This window comes from Corythoichthys intestinalis, chromosome 4, assembly GCF_030265065.1.
Source record: "Corythoichthys intestinalis isolate RoL2023-P3 chromosome 4, ASM3026506v1, whole genome shotgun sequence".
Classification (NCBI taxonomy): Eukaryota; Metazoa; Chordata; class Actinopteri; order Syngnathiformes; family Syngnathidae; genus Corythoichthys; species Corythoichthys intestinalis.
In genome coordinates, this window is record NC_080398.1 from 16451188 (window position 1) to 16471500 (window position 20313).

The following is a 20313-nucleotide window of genomic DNA, read 5'->3' on the forward strand; positions in this document are numbered from 1 at the left end:
TGAAAAAAAAAAAAAATACAAACTGGGTGACGACATTTGAGGTGTTTATTCACCGCTGACGTGCAGCCAAGCTTGGCATTGAAGAGACAGGACAGAAGAGTGTACCCTCCGTTGTTTCTTTGAAATAAGTCAATGTTTTGGACACTCTGGTGTGCTTTTTTTGGCTTTGTGTCGCTTTCCCCGCTTGCATACAGAGCATCCTACATTCTGAACTTTCCACGCATATATTTTTTTTAACCCTTCATTAACCGTCGACGGGATGTTGTGCTCGTCGACGGATTTACGTCATCGATGACGTCGACTATGTCGACTAGTCGGGACAGCTCTAATTTACAGTATGTACATATTTAACCAGGTTGTTCACTTTACAGTGAATGGTCACTTAAAGTCATCATTAAAAGCAGCATTCATTCAGAGATGATCAATCCATGACATGTAAATAATAATAATGGGAAACAAATAAAATGAGCCCAGTTGACATTACACTCTATTCTTCATCCCATTTACATGGCAATTTTCTTTTTACTTTTAACAATAATGTTGAAAATGTTGGTTTAAAAATGACTTAAAATATAAGTCTGTTGGATTGATGCCTTGACATTTATACAAAATGCAGGGAAATGTCAGTGTGAGATGTAGTTGATCTGGCAGTTGGCATATGGAGAATAAAGCACTGACCCTGCATGTACACACATACATACACACATGCAGCACCTGTCTCTCATCCTAACCTGTTCAATACAATTCCATGAAACTGATTCATTGACATAAACAGTACGAAAAACAGAAATCCAGTGGAAAGACAAAACCTTAGATTTAGTAATAGTAAATATGATTTATATACTGTACTTAGGTTCTGTGTGTTGTGTGTGAGAAGGTATGAGAGACCTGACTGACTCAGGAAGCAGCTGTGTGTGTGTGTGTGTGTGTGTGTGCAACAGCTAGCATAGCAGCTGCTGTGTTCCTCTCAAGTGTCTGTATATATTGTAAACACAAAGAGAGATGACACTCTACTAAACTGAATCCGAAACTTGATCAACCAGCTTCTGTTCATCAACTGACAAAGATGGTGTGGTTCTCACAAAACTAAGCAAACACACGCTTTCTCTGAATACAAACATGACAGTTGATTCAGACTCTATCCTAAAGCACTGTCTTCATTAAAAACGTTTTCTTCCTTGATTAAAATTAATTAATCCAAAGAAAATCTGTTTGAGTTTTCCCTGTTAAGCTATTGTGTTTTCCACATTGTCCAGCTGTACAATAGTTAGCTATATAAGCAGTGACCTGGAAATGGTTGCCTTACTTAAATATCTTCAACTCGTGGCAAGATATTACAGACAACATTTACTCCATCTAAATGTTGCTATCTCTCATGCACCTTGAGGGTGATAACTGACATCCGTATCTCTTCAGAAACTTTGAAATAACATACACTGATTAAGACCTAGAAAGAACACACTTGGCTTCTCTGTGGATGTCACATCCATCTCCTATAAGTTAAAGCTTCCAGACATCCTTGATATACGTTAAGTCATGTAGAATGACAGTAGAACTTCTGACCTTTGAATGGCTTATGCTGAAACCTCGAGGGGGCTTTGTATAAGTGCTACTCACCGTGAAAGAGAAGCAGACGACGTGATAGAAATAGAAATAAATGACAGCATGTTTTGTTTGACAAAGCTGAGGCGAACCGATGTAAAGAGGTCAATTGTGAGGTAATGGCGAACTTGTTGACTGTCGTAATGACCTTACAGTGACTGCGACTGGGCCAAAAATTCACAGTTAATCATGGGAGAGTAAATCTTTTAGTTGATTCATTAGCTGCGGTTGATTCTTATTTTCGAAGAACACGAATTGGAATTCTGCAGTCGAGCCAAGAAACAATTTACCCAAACAATATTTGGAGTGACACAAGCCTCAGGCCTGTAACTTGGCTATAGGTGCATATACTCTACTGTATATGCAACAACTGATAGAAGCACTGACACATACGCAACAAGATGCCAACTTCTGGAAGGCATGAGGTCATTTGGTTGGTGGGTTGATATACCTGGGGCAGTTCTTAACTTCTGAAATGCTATAAACAAATGGACAGATAGCTGGCTATTCAAAAGAGGAATACTGCTATGGGGAAATCAGGCCACATGCGGTATATGTGCTTTACCCGCATACACGAATATCACTATAGCTCAGCACTGACTTTGACATGCTATTTTATTGTTTTACTGACCACAGTGCACTCTTCAAAAATAGGTTCGGGAAATATGGATATTCAATTTAATATGTATGCAATTATGTTATTCCACAAATATGGAATTCCTTTAAGGTCAGTTTTACAGTTCAGTGTTAACAGTGTAACACTGTGAAATATAACACGCACACAGAGCTTTACTATAATTACAACTCCATGAAATGTACTATCCTCTACATCAATGGCCCCCAACGGTTTTTGCACCACGTACCAGTGTGATGAAACACGAAAATATATATTTTGTACTCCGGAACACTCCAGGGTAAAGTGTAGGCAGGAGTACTGTAAACAGCCTCAAAAGGAGAATGTTCTGGAAGCAAACGTGGGTACTGGGTAGCTGCTCTAGTGCTAATATCTGCTGTGTGGAAATTTTTTACCATCAAACAAGGAGACAGCGACTTGCAATGTGTGCAACGAGGGCATTTCGCATGAAAGAAAGGCTTGAAATTCGTTTTGGGCAATGTAAATACATTATACTGTATAGTGTATATAGGGCAATAGGGCAAAAAAAGACTTTCGGTGTTGGGTCGGGTCTCGGTATTGGCAGATTGTCAAAATCAGGTGACTTGGAGTCTGATTCGGGTGTAAGAATATGCGATCGAAACATCCCTATATACTAGTAGAACATCAATGGCCAATTATTAAAGGTTGCATTCCACAAAATGACACCCCCCCCCCACACACACACACACACACATTTTGCATAAAATATGCCAAATTGAGTCAGTAACCTGTTTGAAGTTTTACCTCTACTCCAGTGGTTCGGAAACATTTTACAGTAAATACCTCCTTGAAAGAATACAAGACTGTCCAAGTCCTACCATAATGAAAAATATGAATAGTTTTCAAAGCGGTGAGCAAAAATGAGTCTTTTTCCTCCTTTTTTTTCCTTCTAAATATTCTTGTACGCCAATGTAACAGTTTGAAGATCAACACAGTGCTTGAATACAGAAGATAAGTAACTGGCGTAATCAGTGATTAAATTACTTTTTCAAGTAATCTGTGACAACACTGTTGAGCGATTACCATGGAAACGAACGCGTAGCAGAAACCTTTCTAACATTTTCTATTCAAAATGCTCTTCGTACATGAATACAATATTCCTCATTCTACATACTTTATGAGGCAATAACAAAATAGTAACTCACAGACACTAAGACAGTACACACACACACACACACACTGTTTTGAAAAAATGACAGTGTTAGATTACGTGTTACTGGATGAAAGTAATCAGATTACAGTAACGGGTAACTTAGTAATGCGTCAGTGACAACACTGGTGAGGAGATAGCTTTATTCTGATTGGTAGCATGTTGTAATTTACATGTTGAATATTAGTTGAAAACCCAGTCTTTTGGACTTATAGTTTTTTTTTTATGGAACAACTGAAATATAAGTGAATTCTGAGCAACTCAAGTTATAATGAAAATCTGCAAATATGTATATTTTTTATAATTAAATATAAATACAAGATAAATAGGTGTGGCATGAGACCTGGGAAAACATATTTGGATAGTACTAAATAAAGTAGACTTATGAGCAGGGGTGCACATAAGTGGTCCGCATGCGCGCATGCGTACCGGACGTAGACAAACGCGCTGGCCCTCAACGACTTCCATACGCTTTTGCGTACCGATGGCTGACCACCGTATTTGCGGCGGACACGAGAAAATAACTTCTCAAAATGTCAAAGAGGCAGGCCACACTGAGTAATTACTTCCGTGTTCCCCCACCCCCGTCAAAAGACAGACAGACGACAGAGACGTCACCGGAGCTACTGAAAAAAAGGACTTTTGCTGAAAAGTAGGAGGTACCATGGCTAGAAGCAAATGATGCTCGCACGGAAATGCGGTACAAAATGTGCTGTGAGAATCCCAATGTCGCCGATAAGAGCAGCGCATTTTATGTAGGGTCAAAGAATTTCAGCCATCCAAACTTTGAAAAGCACGAAAAAAACAGAGAGTATGTGGCAATTAAGCAAACTATCGATGTCAAACAGGACCCCGCTCGCCCTATGGACAAGTGGCGGAATAAAGGTAATGAACAGCGACATGCACTGACAAACGTGTTTTTGCTCGCATTTTACAAAGCTAAACATGCACGTTCAATAAGGTCTTATGAGAAGGACATCCCACTTTTAAAAAGGGTTGGAGTTAATGTGGGAGCCGCATAATGCCCTTTATTTTGAATTGGTGCTTTTTATTTTACATTTCACTTCAAAGTAATGGCAATTTTGTTGTGCCAGTTGATGTTAATCAAGCATTAATTGTTAATATAATTAATTAAAGTTAATTGGCTCTAAGTAAAGCTTGTCATAAATGTATCGCATCAGGCGGGTCGGCTCTCAAGCTCAATGTCACATCTCCAGGTCCTCCTCTGAGAACCTGGGCAAAAAAAATTATGTGCACCCCTGCTTATGAGGCTTAACCTGTTAGATCCTTTTTTCCCCCCTATGCCCAGTGAATTCCATTTTCAAAGCATGATGCATGATTAAAATGTATCATGAATTGAATCTTATTGAATTTGATTTGAAGCTTAAAGAAACGGCCTGTTTATTAAACGAGCATTACTGAAAGAGATTTGGGTCAACAAAGAAATGAAGACTGCTTTATTAATCACCAACTAAAATATTCACTATCCTTTTACAGAGCCAAATACATTAAAAAATCCCATTCTCATTCTGCAATTTTCCACCCAAACAGTTCACCACACTTCAAACCTCACCTTGAACCTTCATTTTAATTGGTGTCGGGTCAAGCAATTGTACACATGGGGCTAAAAAGGTACTTAAAAAAACATTCAAGTAATGGGGGTTCTGCATAGAAATGTAATCAGACAGTTGGCTTTGTGCAAACTGCATCTAGGCTTTTAAAATGATGCTATTTAGGATAAATAAGGCTGTGTGGTTAAATGAGAAGGCCTTTTAGAGGGACTGATGAGCCACTAAGGAGCTGCTTGAGGCGGCGCTGGGGAGAAGACATCAGCCGGGGAAATTAGTGGCCTGAATGGATGTTTAGACGTTGTTGCTTTTTAATGAGACTTCTTATAGTCTGCATTGTCCCCAAACTCTTGCCGCTCTACATATTTTCACATACCTGATTCCATAGGCCTGAATACTTTACTGTGCATTAAGCGTCATAAAAACACATTAACCTATTTATGAAGAACTATAATGACGAACAATCAATCAATCATAATAAGGAAGGGTTTTGTGATGCACATGAATTTATCGGCTATGTATAACACCGCTACTGAACCCGCAGAGCCCCCTTCTTTAAAATATTTTTTTGCCTAACAAGTGGTTATCTTTTAATCTATGACAACAATTGGATTCTGTGTTTGTGTGAGTTTGGGGGGGAAAAAACGTTGATTTTCCAAGATTGTTGATGCATCCCAGGTCACTGAGCATGTGCCATTCCACTTTAACAAATGCTCGCTTGTAATAATTCATGATCTTGAAACCAATCATGGTTGTTTATGCTTGAACTAACTTTACATCGACTCATTCAACCAAGAATGCCCTTTCACCTCTGTCAGCCTGGTAAGGATTCTCTCTACTTCTCTAGTTCTCGCTACTTTGGGATCAACCTACGCACGCACACGCCTTTGAAGCCACTCTGGCATGTATAGAAAAGATGTGGGAGGCAATGGCATGTATTTTTGCATACATGCTTAGACACTATTTAGCTGTCTTAGGGGGTATCCTTTTTTTTTTTCTCGCTCTGTTAAATCTGATGGACGCTTAAAGTTAAATATACAGATACAGGGATATGCATTTGGATGAATACATGTACTTGATCAACTATGGAGAAAAAAAAATCTAAAAAAATATTTGTATTACTTTTCAACATCTCAAGAACTGTTTTCAAACAAAACAAATAGTTGAAAGCTGAGACCTCCTCTGCAGATCAAATTTATGTAGCACATAAGGTTAAATATAAATAACCTGTAATGTATTAGTCCTTTTCTGAAGTCTAGTTTACATTTGTGTCACACAGAGCCAGCATTGCACTCCACTTTTCTTAAATTTCCTCAATACCAGGTAAATGAAAAATCAATTTCACACAGAAACATGGTCAACCATCAGTGGACTGCTTTCTTTTAACTGTTAGAGTACGATCACCAATCATTAGGTTTGTTTGCTCGACCCATATTGGCTGCAATTAAAAAAAAAAAAAAAAAAGCTACCCTGTTTGAAGTAATCACCCAAATGAATTTCATAATCCATATCTGGCGATACACACTGTCAGTGTGTATTTTTATTTCTTCTTTAAACGTACAAATCTTAACTGCACATTTGACTTTTTCTTTTTTTTTTTTTTTTTTTTTTTTTTTGCTGAAAGCTGTCCTGAAATGTATGTGGCTCCTTTCAGGGAAGTAATTCATCATGACGACCTATTTAGCTGTTGATGCTGAACATTTAATTCTGTGTTTGTGTTTCCCAAACCTCAAATCCCTTCTTATTGTCGTTTCATGACAGTTGTTATTCCAAACCTCATCTTAAGGCTGTGGGGTCCATATGGTAGTCTTCAGCACTAATACCTGTTCGATTTCTTGTTCCTAATGAAGTGGGAAAAAACATAATTCCTTTTTTTGTGTTTATTGGTACATAAATTTTAATATGTGCTCTGCCCCTGGTTTTTAATTTTAATTTTTTTATACGCGGACTTTTATACTCAATTATGTTGTCTGTGGACCTCCTTGTAATTAGTGGGAATTGGTCTTTCAGCTGTTCGTCGTATGTGCAACTGACTTTTCTAGCCTCTTATTGACACCTGTCCCAACTTTTATGAGATTTGTTAAAACCATGAAATTTAAAATCAACACATGACCATTTTGAATAAAATATTGAAATTTAGCACAAAGTATTGAACTTTAGCACATTGCATTCGATTTTTATTCAACATTTTTAATTGTGTCCCAACTTTGTTGGAATCTCGGTTGTAGTTTGTCAAAATGTTAGCTAATAAAATATTTGTTTACTCCTTGTCAAATGTTATGTCCTAAAGTGAAGAAAAAGGATGAAATATGCTGTTGTCATGTGATTGCTACGTCATCAACTTTTGCGCTCGGACGCGGAATATAACCTTTTGCATAGAGACATGTTTGGGGCACGTCTATCATGCTACCTGGGAAAGTTCCAGGCATTTGACTAGGTTATGATGCTGTAAATTTCAGGGCAATGTCTGAATAAACGAACCAGGTAACTCCTTTCAGACATGAGCCAAGTAGGGTGAATACTGTAACATTGGTGGACTTCAGCATATGTCTGAAAAGGGCTTTAAGTCATCAAGATATTTTACCATTTTCCTCTTGAAAAACTCTTATGAATCTAATCAGAAATTATGTAGGTCGGAAACAACTTTCGATTAGTTTGAAAGAAAACCACATAGGATAGGAATTTACAAAGTATGTTAAGAAAGCTATTCCCTTGGACAAGCTGTCATGTTCATAAATCCAAGACTGTAATTCTTTACATTTGTCATCTGTCCTGTCAATCACTGATGATGATCTAAAAAATGTAAAAACATATTGACAGATGTATAATTAACATTTCATAAGTAGACATTGAGCGAAAGCAAATGTAAAACAAAGTATACGTATTTCAGTGAATAACAATCTCTTGCGGCGTCAATGCAGGAACCATAACAAAACTTTTGACATTGAAACCAGTTTGTTCATGTCAAAAATACAGTCCAAGAAGTACAAGACAAAATGTGGCTGATCCCCTTTGCCCTTTTGTACTTGTATTGCATACTTGCACATGAGTTCATTTCTTAATTACTGAAGCTTGATGGCTGGTTAACCTTGCTTCTCTCTGCTTACACTAATGCAGAGAGGTCATGAGTATGCTGATTGGTTGGCTCACTGAATTCTCAGCCAGAAAGGGCTGCCGGAGTGCATTTGACACATCACCAAGGAGATGAGACACAATATCAAGGACAAGAAAAAGGAAAGACTTTAAAATGAAAGAAAATTATTTAAGCCTAGAATGTATACACTCTGTCCCATAGTATTAGGCATATCCCAGGGTCTTATTGGTAAACATTTGATTGTTGCCTCAGTGTTTAATGAACTAATGTGGTTCCTCTATTTGTTGGTATTGCTAAATTGTTGGCAGTTTTGTTTAGCCGGATGAGTCATTGAAAGAACTTTAAATGTGCAGTCGCATGGAAATTTAACTTTTAAAAGCTTTTAATCATACTATATGGTCATTCCCTGGTAAAAACACAGTCTGAGTGGTTTTTGTTCGTATTTAATGCCGCCTTTTCCTCCTAGCTCATCCTCTACTTTGACGCCTGTCGCAATGCTTTCCTCCTGTGCCCCACCTCCCCTCTGCCGGAATGCTACTGCTTAGCTAAAACGCAGCGCTTGAGCAGACTACAAGTGTGAAGAAATGTCATGTATTTCATATATATAAATGAACGTGATTCAAACTGTCAGCTAACGAGATTGTCTGTTACTGAAATGCCTCTCCATAGTGGCACTGACTTTGAAATGAAAGTAAACCGGAGAGGGTGAGAGACATTTAGCGGGATGGGAGTTCTTAAAAATACGTGAGTTCCAGTCGTTTCCAGCCATTTGAGACAGCCATGATGCAAACACAAGTTTATATTAAGTCGTGTATAAAATCTATAGCTTTTAAAAACAACTCAAGATGAAATTGTTACCTGAATGTCCGGTACCATATTGTTGGAATTTGACCTTTCAGCCAGATTGCCGGAATCACGCCAGCCAAACCGCCGGAACCGCGCTAATGCAATTCCAACGACACGGGCCGAAGCAAACCCAGCAACCCAGCCAAAAGGCTAAACTCTGCGCATTCACCTACCTCAGTTTTAAACCCTTGGACTGACTCCATTTTAAAAGCTGGAAGCTTCGAAACACAAGTTGAAAATTTATTCCAAGTTGACAGCAATCTGACAGCAGGGCAAAAACGGCAAACAGATCCAGACAAAGACGAAGGCTGGATCCAGGGTCACCAAATCACAGGCCAACAAAAGATTCCTGAAAAAAAGAGTGCTAGCTAAAGAGTTTAGTCTTTTGAAGGTTCTGGTGAGGCGGGCTGTGGTCTGGAAGAAGGGTGGTTTTGGGTGTTGTTTAGGGTAATTGTCTGTTGCAGATTGGGCAGAAGAGTCCATGCCTCACTGTTGCCAAGGCAACCAGAGTTGGAGATTTTGTCAGCCTCAGCACAAAAGGAGCGCTAAGTGTTCAAATTGTCAGCCGTGGAGTCTTTTTGTTGTCAGGCGTTCCTTGTGGCAAGACAGGATGTCCCGCCATTGTTCTGGACTGTGCATTGTTGGCCCCCAGAAGAGCTGATGGCGGGATTCGGTGTTCCAGACGTGGGCTTGTAGATGTCTTGGCCATCACTTGCTTCTATTGCTCTGTCAGTGTCAATCTCGCTCAGTCAGCTGCATGGCGCGCGCGTTGGGCTTCCGTAGTCAGCAGGCATCCTGTAGTTGTTATGCCCTTATCTGCCCGTTGTCTTGGCGCTGCAAATTCAAATAACACCAAGTCCAACTACTCATACTTCAAATATATTATACTTTTTTTTCTTAAATTATGATTTAAATGCTATTTATTTTGTATTGGGTGTGTTAGAGTGATACAACCAGTCAAACAGTAAATATGGGAAAGGATACTATTTCCTTCAATATCCCTGAAAAATAAGCAAGAACTCCCCCCTTTAACTTTGACATACACAAAGCTTTCTTGAATAGGCTTGATTTCAAACCTAGAAATATCCAGCATATCACAAGACGACTGTTATTTTCAAAATGCCCACACTACTGTCATGTCAAGAGGAAGTATTGCATTTCGCTTTTTAGCAACTAGCATATCATAGTATGTTTACTGCAGTTCAGCAGATTTAGTATGAAATTGCTTTTTCACTTTAGATTTTCTTTTAGCATTGACAAAGCTTCTATATAGGTCAAGCACTATGATTTTGCCTTGAGTGGTTTAGCATTGTATATACAGTAAGGGCTTATCTAAGTCAACCTGATCAATTGAGTTAGACATTTAGTCTGGTCTTATTTGACTGATTCACTGTGTCTACCCAGCTGTTGAAAACCAGTATGTACAGCAAATCCCTCCTTACCATACATACCACAGGGGTCATACATCTATGCAGAGGCTGTTGCATCTCCTTCCTGAGTATGCACTTTTACTATATTTTCAAGACATGTAATTTGTTATTACTGTGTGCGTTTGTGCATCGATGCATGTGGTCTTCAACTAATGAAGAGCACAGACAAAGTTGACGGTTGCTAAAGCTGTTTAGGGCAGGATGCCAATGAAATCGGTCTGTTTTATGTACATGAAAACACGCAACCTTTATCTTCTGATCTTACGGGACATTTGCTGTGGTCACTGGCAGTGAATGCTTGGTTGGGCTCAAAAGTATTGCCACAGCGTAATTCCATTACCTCTCATCCAATCCAGGAACACTGTGCAACGAGACAAGTCTGTTCCCCATGAGGTGATGAGACAATGTCACTGACACCTCTTGCTTACTCACTGTGCCAGCGATGTCTACGGACATTGAGCAAGTAGTGTCTGATTAGAATGTTTGGGACGTTTTGGCAGGCAATTGTGTAAATTAAGATACCTACAATACCACAACTGTGTGCATTCTGACTGATTCCTTCAATATGGGCATTATCAGGAGAAAAAATACCCAGCTGTAGCTTCATTGTTTACTGTCGGGCTTTTCTCACTTCAGCAATCATTTCGGTTTCTTTTATTAACAATTTTGACGTTATAAGTAGAATGATGGTTTTACATCCAGTTTGGAGACTCATCCAAATATGTGTTTAAATAAAGTCTAATTTTATCAGCATACTGCACCGTTATTCAGCAAATTTACCTCAGCAGAATTCAATTCTGCAATCATCAAAATATTTACTCAGTTTTACATTTTATTTGGCTTTTTGCCACAATACTTACGTAAATTCAAACGACATGTTATGTACACCTCTCACATGTATTTTGGTGACACAAACTGCATGCGTATTTGCTTCATCCTCATCTACATATGAAACTAAATATTAATTAATTAATTAATTAATTGTTGTAAAACAATTTTTTACTGTATAAATTGTATTTATTTGGCCTGATTTCAGGGAAAGCTATGGCTAGATACTTACCTTGGACTTGAATTCCTAGCTTCAAACATGTTAACTTATTATTATACAATTGAGCATAAGATTGACTTATCCACTTGTCATTTCTTGCCAAGGCACTATTGCCCTGGCAACAAAGGGCAGTTTCACAACATTTGAGAATCCAAGCTCTGATGATGTGGTGCCTCACTGCACATTACGCAAGTACCTGCCCACTTTGAACTTCCTCTAACCCACTTGCCAACGGCCAAGCGAGGTCTTCATACTTGCCCAACGATGCAGCCACTTGCCAATGGCCAATTAGAGTAAAGAGTTTTAATTTGGATATTAAATATTCAAATTTGAAGCAATCAGCCACTTATTAATAAGAAACAGTCTTTTGGCACAGTCAATCAAAAATGGCCAACTATAGTTTGAAAAAAGACAATCTGGGCATTTTCAACACAGCCCTTTGAGAATGACATCAAAGGTTTAAAAAAATAAATGAAAAAAAATAAAGGTCCCCTTAAATTACAATCAACGATACTATACTTGTGATCACATATGCTACATATTGAATCACTAAGCTTCAGTCCCCCTTTTTGTAAATGTTTTGATATACCATACGTGGTTATGATGTCAAATGGTAAATGTTCAATTAAATTTCATATTGCCAAGGCTTAAATATTAAATCATTCAGACTTAAATATATGCTGCCTGTACTTTTTCTGACTTTTGAATTTTTTTCCCTTAGCCTGGCATTCAGATCAATTTCGATGTGACAATATGTATATTAGAGTTGGGCGGTAAACCGAAAATTTACCGTCACCGAAATTCTTCACGATGACCGACGTAATTTTGACCATGTCGGTAAATTCGGTAAATTAATAAAACAAGAAAATAGTCTTTTCATCCCGCTTTGACTCTGTGTTGTTTGTCTATGTTCATTCCCCTTTAAGAAAACAGTCAATGTACTTACGTAGCGAGTCACGTGATCATCAGGAAGCCAATCAAACAGAAGCCCGGTAAGCTAACGCTAGCAGCTAACGCTACAAGCAAAACGTGATGGAGTGTGGCTTAAGGGAGGTTCGCCAAACTTTCACCCGACATTTAGTAGACTCTTGGCGGCATCCAGACGGGCTTTCACCCGCTGTTCTCCCCTGTTCTCACGATTTACGGAGATGGTACTTTCAGTGCTTTCTACTGGTAGCCAGGCCACAGGCTAACGCTAGCGTTTAACGCTACAAATAACCTTGTCGAAACAGCTGAACTTAATAAGTGGATTGTTGAGCACGGACTGCATCTAGCAATTACTATGTCGCGTTATTTTGTATCTGACTGTGTGTGATTTCTCTGATAGCTTTTGTGATGGTAAAGCATTCAGCATAAAGCACAATCCAACGGTGAAACTTATTAATATGACCGAGAAATGGCCCCAGCTATTTTTCTGTATGTGCTTAATTCTGTGTCATTATTGCTATCATAAAATCTTATGTTTCATTTGCAGAAGATCAATATAGCGTTAATGTGTGTCTGTCTGTTTGGGGGTTCATGTATGCGTGCATTTATTAAAAAATGCACTGGGGGGAAAAAAACACCCTGAAACCATAAAGTAAACACTTGTATTGAATAATTATGTCACAGCAGCCATTAACAATAAATTGTCTTTTTGAAGTGTACTGTTCAAGCTGCAAGTCACTTGTGTTACAATGACATGTTTGCAGAGTAGGGCTGTCCCAAACGACTAATTTTCTCCCGATTAGTCAGCCGACTATTTTTACGATTAGTCGACTAATCTAATAATTATTTTTTTATTTTTTTAACTAATTTAGCAATGAAATTTTTGTTGACACTTATCAATTTAAAAAAAACATATTGGAACACTCAAATCATTTATTAAAGTACAAATAAACACGTAAATAACAATAATAAATCACAAATAAACAATGAGTTCAAATGCTGATAGAATTAACTAGTGTAGCATCCCGATTGAAAAGATGGTCTCTTAAACTGATGGTTTACAACTTTTATTCCATCCTTGATGTAAACACACCGTAAGAGCTACGGCGCACACAAATAAAGCAACACAATTAGAAATTAACAAAAACTTTTCACATTTTTCCTTTTAAACCTTATTTATATATCAATGAATTGCCTATATGAATTGCCTTTACCTTATTACCTTATCATTGACAATCTCTCCCTTGAGTGCAATCACTGTATATACTGTATATATTTATGACCTTTTAACCTTATATAATTTTCTATACCATAAAATAAACCATAACATGAAATAAACCTTTCAATTAGCATTAAGAACAATACTAATAGCACTTATAGGCCCATTGTCAATGAAACATTATTATTTAGTAAGGCGACAGCACCCTCTGGTGTACAAAAAATGAAAGAAAAAAAAAAAAAAACCTTACAAACTGCGTGAAGGCGCTTGAGGTGTTTATTCACGGCCGACGTGCAGCTAAGCTTGGCACTGAAGAGACAGGACAGAAGAGTGTACTCTCCTTTGTTTCTTTGAAATAAGTCAATGTTTTGGACACTCTGGTGCGCTTTTTTTGGCTTTGTGCCGCTTTCCCTGCTTGCAAACAGAGCATCCGACATTCTAACTTTCCACGCATATATTTTTTTAACCCTTCATTTACCGTCGACGGCATGTTGTGCTCGTCGACGGATTTACGTCATCGATGACGTCGACTACGTCGACTAGTCGGGACAGCTCTATTGCAGAGGCATATTGGTTTTGACAATGTACATTGTTCAAGCCATACACGCTGTTATAAATGCTCATACTTGAATTCTTATTGTTTACAATACATTTTTATAAACTTAATGTTTAGACTGCATGTACAATTGTTAAATATATCAAACTGAAGGCTTGTAACTAAATCAACAAGAAACTGTTAATCTGTATTTCATGCATTGATTCAGATTTTCAAATTATATAACAGTCCGCTTGGGCGAATTTATCGTCATTTATCGTTATCGAGGTAAATCTGCTCAATTTATCGTGATACCTGTTTAAGGCCATATCGCCCACCCCTAACGTATATTCATACATAATTTACATAATATGGGCATGTTTGATTTTATTGCTTTCACCTGCAAGCTGAGACATTGTTTTACCTTTATATGTTTAAATATTGTGCTAGATATTAAATCAGTTGATTTTGTAAAAGCATGATGAAATCGCTCACCTCTGGTGTTCAGTTTTTAGCCTGGGATATTATTCATTTTTCCCAGTATTTTAGCTCTACTGCATGCATCACTGTCTGCCTCGTATTATCACACTTAGGCATGTGCCAGTTACCGGTTTCACGTTTTACCGTGGTATGAAAATGTTGCGGTTTCCAAAACCACTAAAATTTTCCGTCATACCGTAGTACGGTATTCGCTATTTTTCAACTCCCAAAAATGCAGCCAGAAGTGGCTTGGCGCGGCAGTGCTCACCCCTTCCCTTGTTTGTTGCTGTGTGCGTCAGTGACGCTATTCTGCTAAACAGCCAGCGAACCCGAAAACATACACTACAAACACAATGCTACTTTTCTTCAATTTATTGAGCTCTCAAATCGTGGTAAGTGAAAAATACAAAACAAATACATTAAAATGTACAATTGTATTTTTCCACATGTGAGTAGCTTCAACAGGTTAGCACCATGAAAAGGTTCGCCAAAAACAAAACACACATTTTCCTTTCAAATTCAATATACAAACTAACTAAAAACTTACAAAGACGAATGTTAGCCTAGCCTTAGCTGGGAAAGCAACTTCGTCGTGGTTTTAAGTCTCACAGCCGCTGAGTGAGAAACAAGCTTGAATGAGGGGGAAAAAAGATCGTCAAAGATCGGCAATAGGCCTCACTCCCAATGTTTTTTTTTTTTTTTAGATGAAACCTTTCCACAACAATATTTACATTTTAAGTAATTTATGAATTATTTTTGTTCTTTTTAACACAAAGGCATGACATCATGTAGACTAGAGTTGACACAGTGGCTGAAAATGGCGAAACTTCACTTGACCCCCCCCCCTCCCCTCCAAAAAAAAGTCATGCAGTGTGTGTATATATATATATATATATATATGTATGTATATATATATATGTATATATGTATATATATTATTTCATTTAGATGTGTTTTTACTTTTTTATAGCAAATATTTTGTTCTTGCTCTAATCGTGAGCAACTATGGCTGTGAGTATAGTCTATAAGTTCTATTTATTTTAATTTTATTTGAAATATTTGTTATTTTGTGTTTATTTATTTATTTAGTGTAACATTATATTCATGTTCCAATTTGCAAATATGTTCTGAAAAATAAAACAAATCCTGTTCAATGGAAAAAAAGTTTTTATTTATTTATTTATTTATTCAACCGATACATCTCAAAAGAACACATTTTGGAGCTATAATTGCGATACCGTTAAACCGCGATATTTTTGCTCACGGTTATCGTACCGTCAAAATCTCATACCGGCACATGCCTAATCATACGGCAACTATAGTTTTCTACTGGAAAATAAGAAAGCTGTGTTTTGCATTAGTTTTAAACATGTTGCATATTACTAGATCAATAGAATAATCTGAAAGTCTATCTTAATGTACTTCATTTTATGTTTTGTATGACTAACAATTTTTTAATGTTCAGAAACAGACGACGAAATAGGTGTTAAAATGTCCTAAGCCACGACACTACACTACACTTTTTAACATTGTTTTCATTTGTCTCTGCTCTGATTTTTGTCTTTCAACATGCTCTCACCTTTTTTTTTTTTTTTTTTTTTTGTTAAACCCCAAAAAAACCCTCTCCCAACTCACACACCCACCTCCTCCTCCTCCTCCTCAGTATCTTTGTTTTGCTGAAGAATACAAACACACACTGAACCAAAACACAACTGACAGTTTGCATCCAGTTTTATTGCTCCTCCTCTTCTGTCCTCTTAATTCCTCCCTTACATTCATGAGCTCCATCCCTCCCATCATCCCTTCCTTTCTACTTCCAGCTGTCAGGAGGCTTCATTATTAATGATTCATGGTGGAGTCGGGCAGCGCCTCCAAAAGCTTTTGTCAGACAGACCGAATGTCTCAAATCTTTCTGCCACTAACTGGAGGTGACATGGAAACACTCCCATAAACCCCCCCTTCACACACATGCACACTATCTGTTGGTGGCTTTGCCATATAGAATTCTGTTCACTGTATTTTATTTGTACTATTTTTTTTTCAACATGTGGGCTTTTGATTTATAGAAATGCCAAGCTGTGAACAATTGGTTACTTTTCCATATTTCAATTGATGAATCGCAACTTTGCCTCGTATTTCAAACATTTGACTGTCCATATGCACAGAAGTATGATATCCTGTGGTGTAAATAAACCACATTTGAATTTTTGATCATAAAGCTGAAGTGAATCTAATATTTCAGAATCTATTTTGACATGCTGAAAAACAAACCTCTGATCTGACCTCACATGAGAAATGTGTTGGTTTTTTTTGTTCTGAAAAACCTTATGCATACAATGAGATACATACATAGCACAGGTAATCTAACAGGAAAAAATGATCTTTCAGCATTGTGACCTGATGTATCACATCTGATACACACATTTATGAAATAATTTTTTCATTTGTATGTTCTAAGAGACAATTATAGGCTCAAAGTTCATAGAATTGGAATTTTTCTGTTGATTATTTAACAGTTTGGCCTTTACGGGGTTTGTTAAATATTGTAATTTGGTAAGAAAACCTTCATTTTATTTTTTTGTCCATTTAAATTCAAGGACCAAATGTCTGTGTGACAAAAAAAAAAAAACAGCAAAAAACAAAGGTAAAGACAGGAAAAGGCCATCTAGTCAACATGTTTAATGCAAAGATTAGTGACTCAATTTTATTTTTCAAATTGAATTCTTACTGAAGTGTGTTGACGGAACCGGTAGTTATGTGTATAAGATTTTTACATGTTTGTTCATCAGATAAAAGCACTCTTCTAAAATTGGTGTTTGAAAGCTCTGGGAGCACATTTTAGATGTTTGTTCGCTAATTTCCCTACTATCATTCTTGAGAGAAATTCGTTATTTCACGTTATCTTTTTATTCTTTACAGAAAAGCCCAAGAGCAACAGAAGAAAGTGGTGGTTGCCGGTTGTGTTCCTCAAGCCCAACCTCGAATGGACTATCTCAAAGGGCTCAGCATCATTGGGGTATGTGTATTTTACAGTTTGAAGTAAGAGTTTTCATATGGCAAAGTTTTCAAAGTGAATAAAAATGTTTTGGGTAAGTGTTCAGCTCATACATAAAAAAAGGGTATCACAGGCCATTTTTACCTGTCATTTACCTGGCTAGGAGCATGCTGAGTCTGGGCTGTTTGGCCCCCCCGCTGTTAAGTGAATCAATAGCACTCTCCAGAAGACAGGACCATTACCACTGAAATGAACATAGTTGGTCAGTAGAAAAGAGAGCATACCGTATATGAGAGTAAGGATTGAAAGAAATGTGATGAAAAGAAACTTAAATGTTGAGAATGAGATGTCTGATGCCATATTTTATTATGCTATTCAAATAAAAAGGCCTGTTTTAAAGAGAAACAAATTGCGATGATGTTAAATAATTTCTATTTCCTACTTTAATGTAAAGTATAGAAAAAAATCACTGATGTCTAAAGGTAAACAAAGTATTTTGTAATTTTTATTGTTTCTCATAATAAATCTTTTCATCTATTGGGGTAGGTTATACTTACTTATCGATAATGATTCCAGTATATCTGAACGGAATTGATTATTATTATTATTTTTTTAAAGTAAATTTAACCTTGAAATAAAAATGATGGGCCTTATTATACCCTACTGAATTCACTAGCTGTGGATTGTACTTTTCGCCAATTACAAACTGAATGGTAATTTTCCTTTTTTGCCTGAAGGACTTGATGCTTGTGATTTTCTAAAACAAGTTTAAATGTGGAGTTGTGAGACCAGAGCAGATTTTTCAACTTGTGAACTTGTGTCAGTCAATTTTAGAAGAGCTGTGGTGCAAACAAGCCCAAGGTGTTACATTTTCAAGATGATGATTTTTTAAACTAATAACATTTAGCAATACTGAATAAGATGTGTGTAATGTAATGGTAAATAAACATCACAAAGCAGTACAGTGGTACCTCTACTTAAAAAATTCCTTGGTTCTGGAAGTAGATTCGGACAGTGAAAATTCCTTAAGTAGAGACGTGTTTTCCAAGCCTCCCAAAATTCAGACACAAACCTTTTATAAAGCATACAAATAAATCAAAACATGTCACAAATACATGTTACAGTTAGATTATCGCACAGTGACAATAAGAGTTGTGCATAATGTAAAAAAACAAAGAATAAAGAGTAAAAGTTAAATTCAGTTAATATAGTAAAAATACAGCTGTCGGAACACGTGGGGCAAATGAAGAGGACACTGGGATGCACACATACGCATAGAGTAGAGGTGCCTCTATGCCAGTTGGTTGCCAGGAAGATGCTAGGCAATAGCCAATGGCAGAGCAGCAACAAGTATGTTACGTTCAGTAAACTAGGCGCTGAGAGTAGCAGCCCATACTGTATTTTTGCCTTTTGTATTCTGAAATTTCTTTTGTAACAAGAGGCAATATTTACCCGTTGACGTGTGTCTTAACCTGAAACTTCCTTATGTAGAGACATTTGTAAGTAGAGGTACCACTGTACTTGCTTTTTTGTATTCATTCCAAATATTTGGGCACATTCGTGTTCTGGACTTATTTTTATTTTATTTACATTTTATATCAAGACCTTATTCTTTCATTTTGTTCACTAGATATCCCCAGACTACCAAATGTATTTATTTTCTGTGACTGTTATGCAACAATCACACTGCCGACTATGTTCAGCAAATTATTGAATTTAGTTGAACTCATACAAAGTAATCCGATGGGAAAATCAATAATTTTTTGTCTTTCCATTTCAAAAAAAAAAAAAAAAATTTTTTTTTACGCATAACAAATAACTGCAATATTTTAAGCATCTCTTTATCAGCACCATTCTCTCTAAGAAGCTATTCCTGAAAGGCATCAAGTACTTTGTACACTAATGTATTGTTGGATTTGAGGTAAAAGTTGAATTGAATAAAACAACAATGCCGCTTTGCTGAAACTGCCAAAAATATTCATTCAACGTGATATCCAGTCCTGAATATTGTTACTTTCAAATATAGTGTTTGGGAGTCGCACCACAAATATTGCATTAAATGTCCATTTCCATGAATAATGCAGTTCCATTTAAGTAAACATGCCACTATGTAACGTAATTACATTCAAATCATATTCAAGTGGCATGTACAATATGTATAATATAATTACATTCAGATAAACAAGCTTGCATGTGGGTACGCCTTCAGGGCGAGCTGAAACAGCTGGGAAGTTTGCCACTGCTGTGCCTTCCATTGTCATGACTAGATTGGATTTTGCATTGATACAGACACACGTGCGTACACAAATGGACAGACAGAAACTCACACATGCATGAAGGGGCACATATGGTAACAATCACAGACCAAAGCACACCAGTGCACGCACACTTCTTTCATATGCCCTCTTATCAAAACACACAACAGTAGTGACAGTTGGTGGTATATGAAAATCAGATTCAAATTACCATTAGTGCATTTTTGTTTAGTGAATCCTCTTAACGGCTACATTGGGGTGCCTTCGAATGGTTTAGAATTAATTCATTCCTGTTCACATGAGCTGTGTGATTATGTGCGTTGTTTGTTATGCTGTTTTGCTGTCAGAAGATGCTGTGAAATGAATGACAGGGAAACTGTGTAGTCTCACACACAGTCACGCAAGCCCACAGTGTTTCACATCTATGAACCAGACATGTCACATCCTTTATCTTAGCTGCATCACACATCTCCACACACACAAACAACCACGCTGGCCTAGTAATCAGA

The 20313-nt window shown here is 37.2% G+C and overlaps 1 protein-coding gene across 1 annotated transcript in view; it reads left to right on the plus strand.

The window, feature by feature from the left end:
• cdkal1 (CDK5 regulatory subunit associated protein 1-like 1) overlaps positions 1-20313 on the plus strand; it is a 400412-nt gene that overhangs the window by 82100 nt on the left and 297999 nt on the right. Inside the window, exon 5 of the mRNA XM_057834194.1 lies at positions 17474-17570. Coding sequence (XP_057690177.1) covers positions 17474-17570 — 97 coding nt within the window. The remainder of the gene's footprint in view (positions 1-17473; positions 17571-20313) is intronic.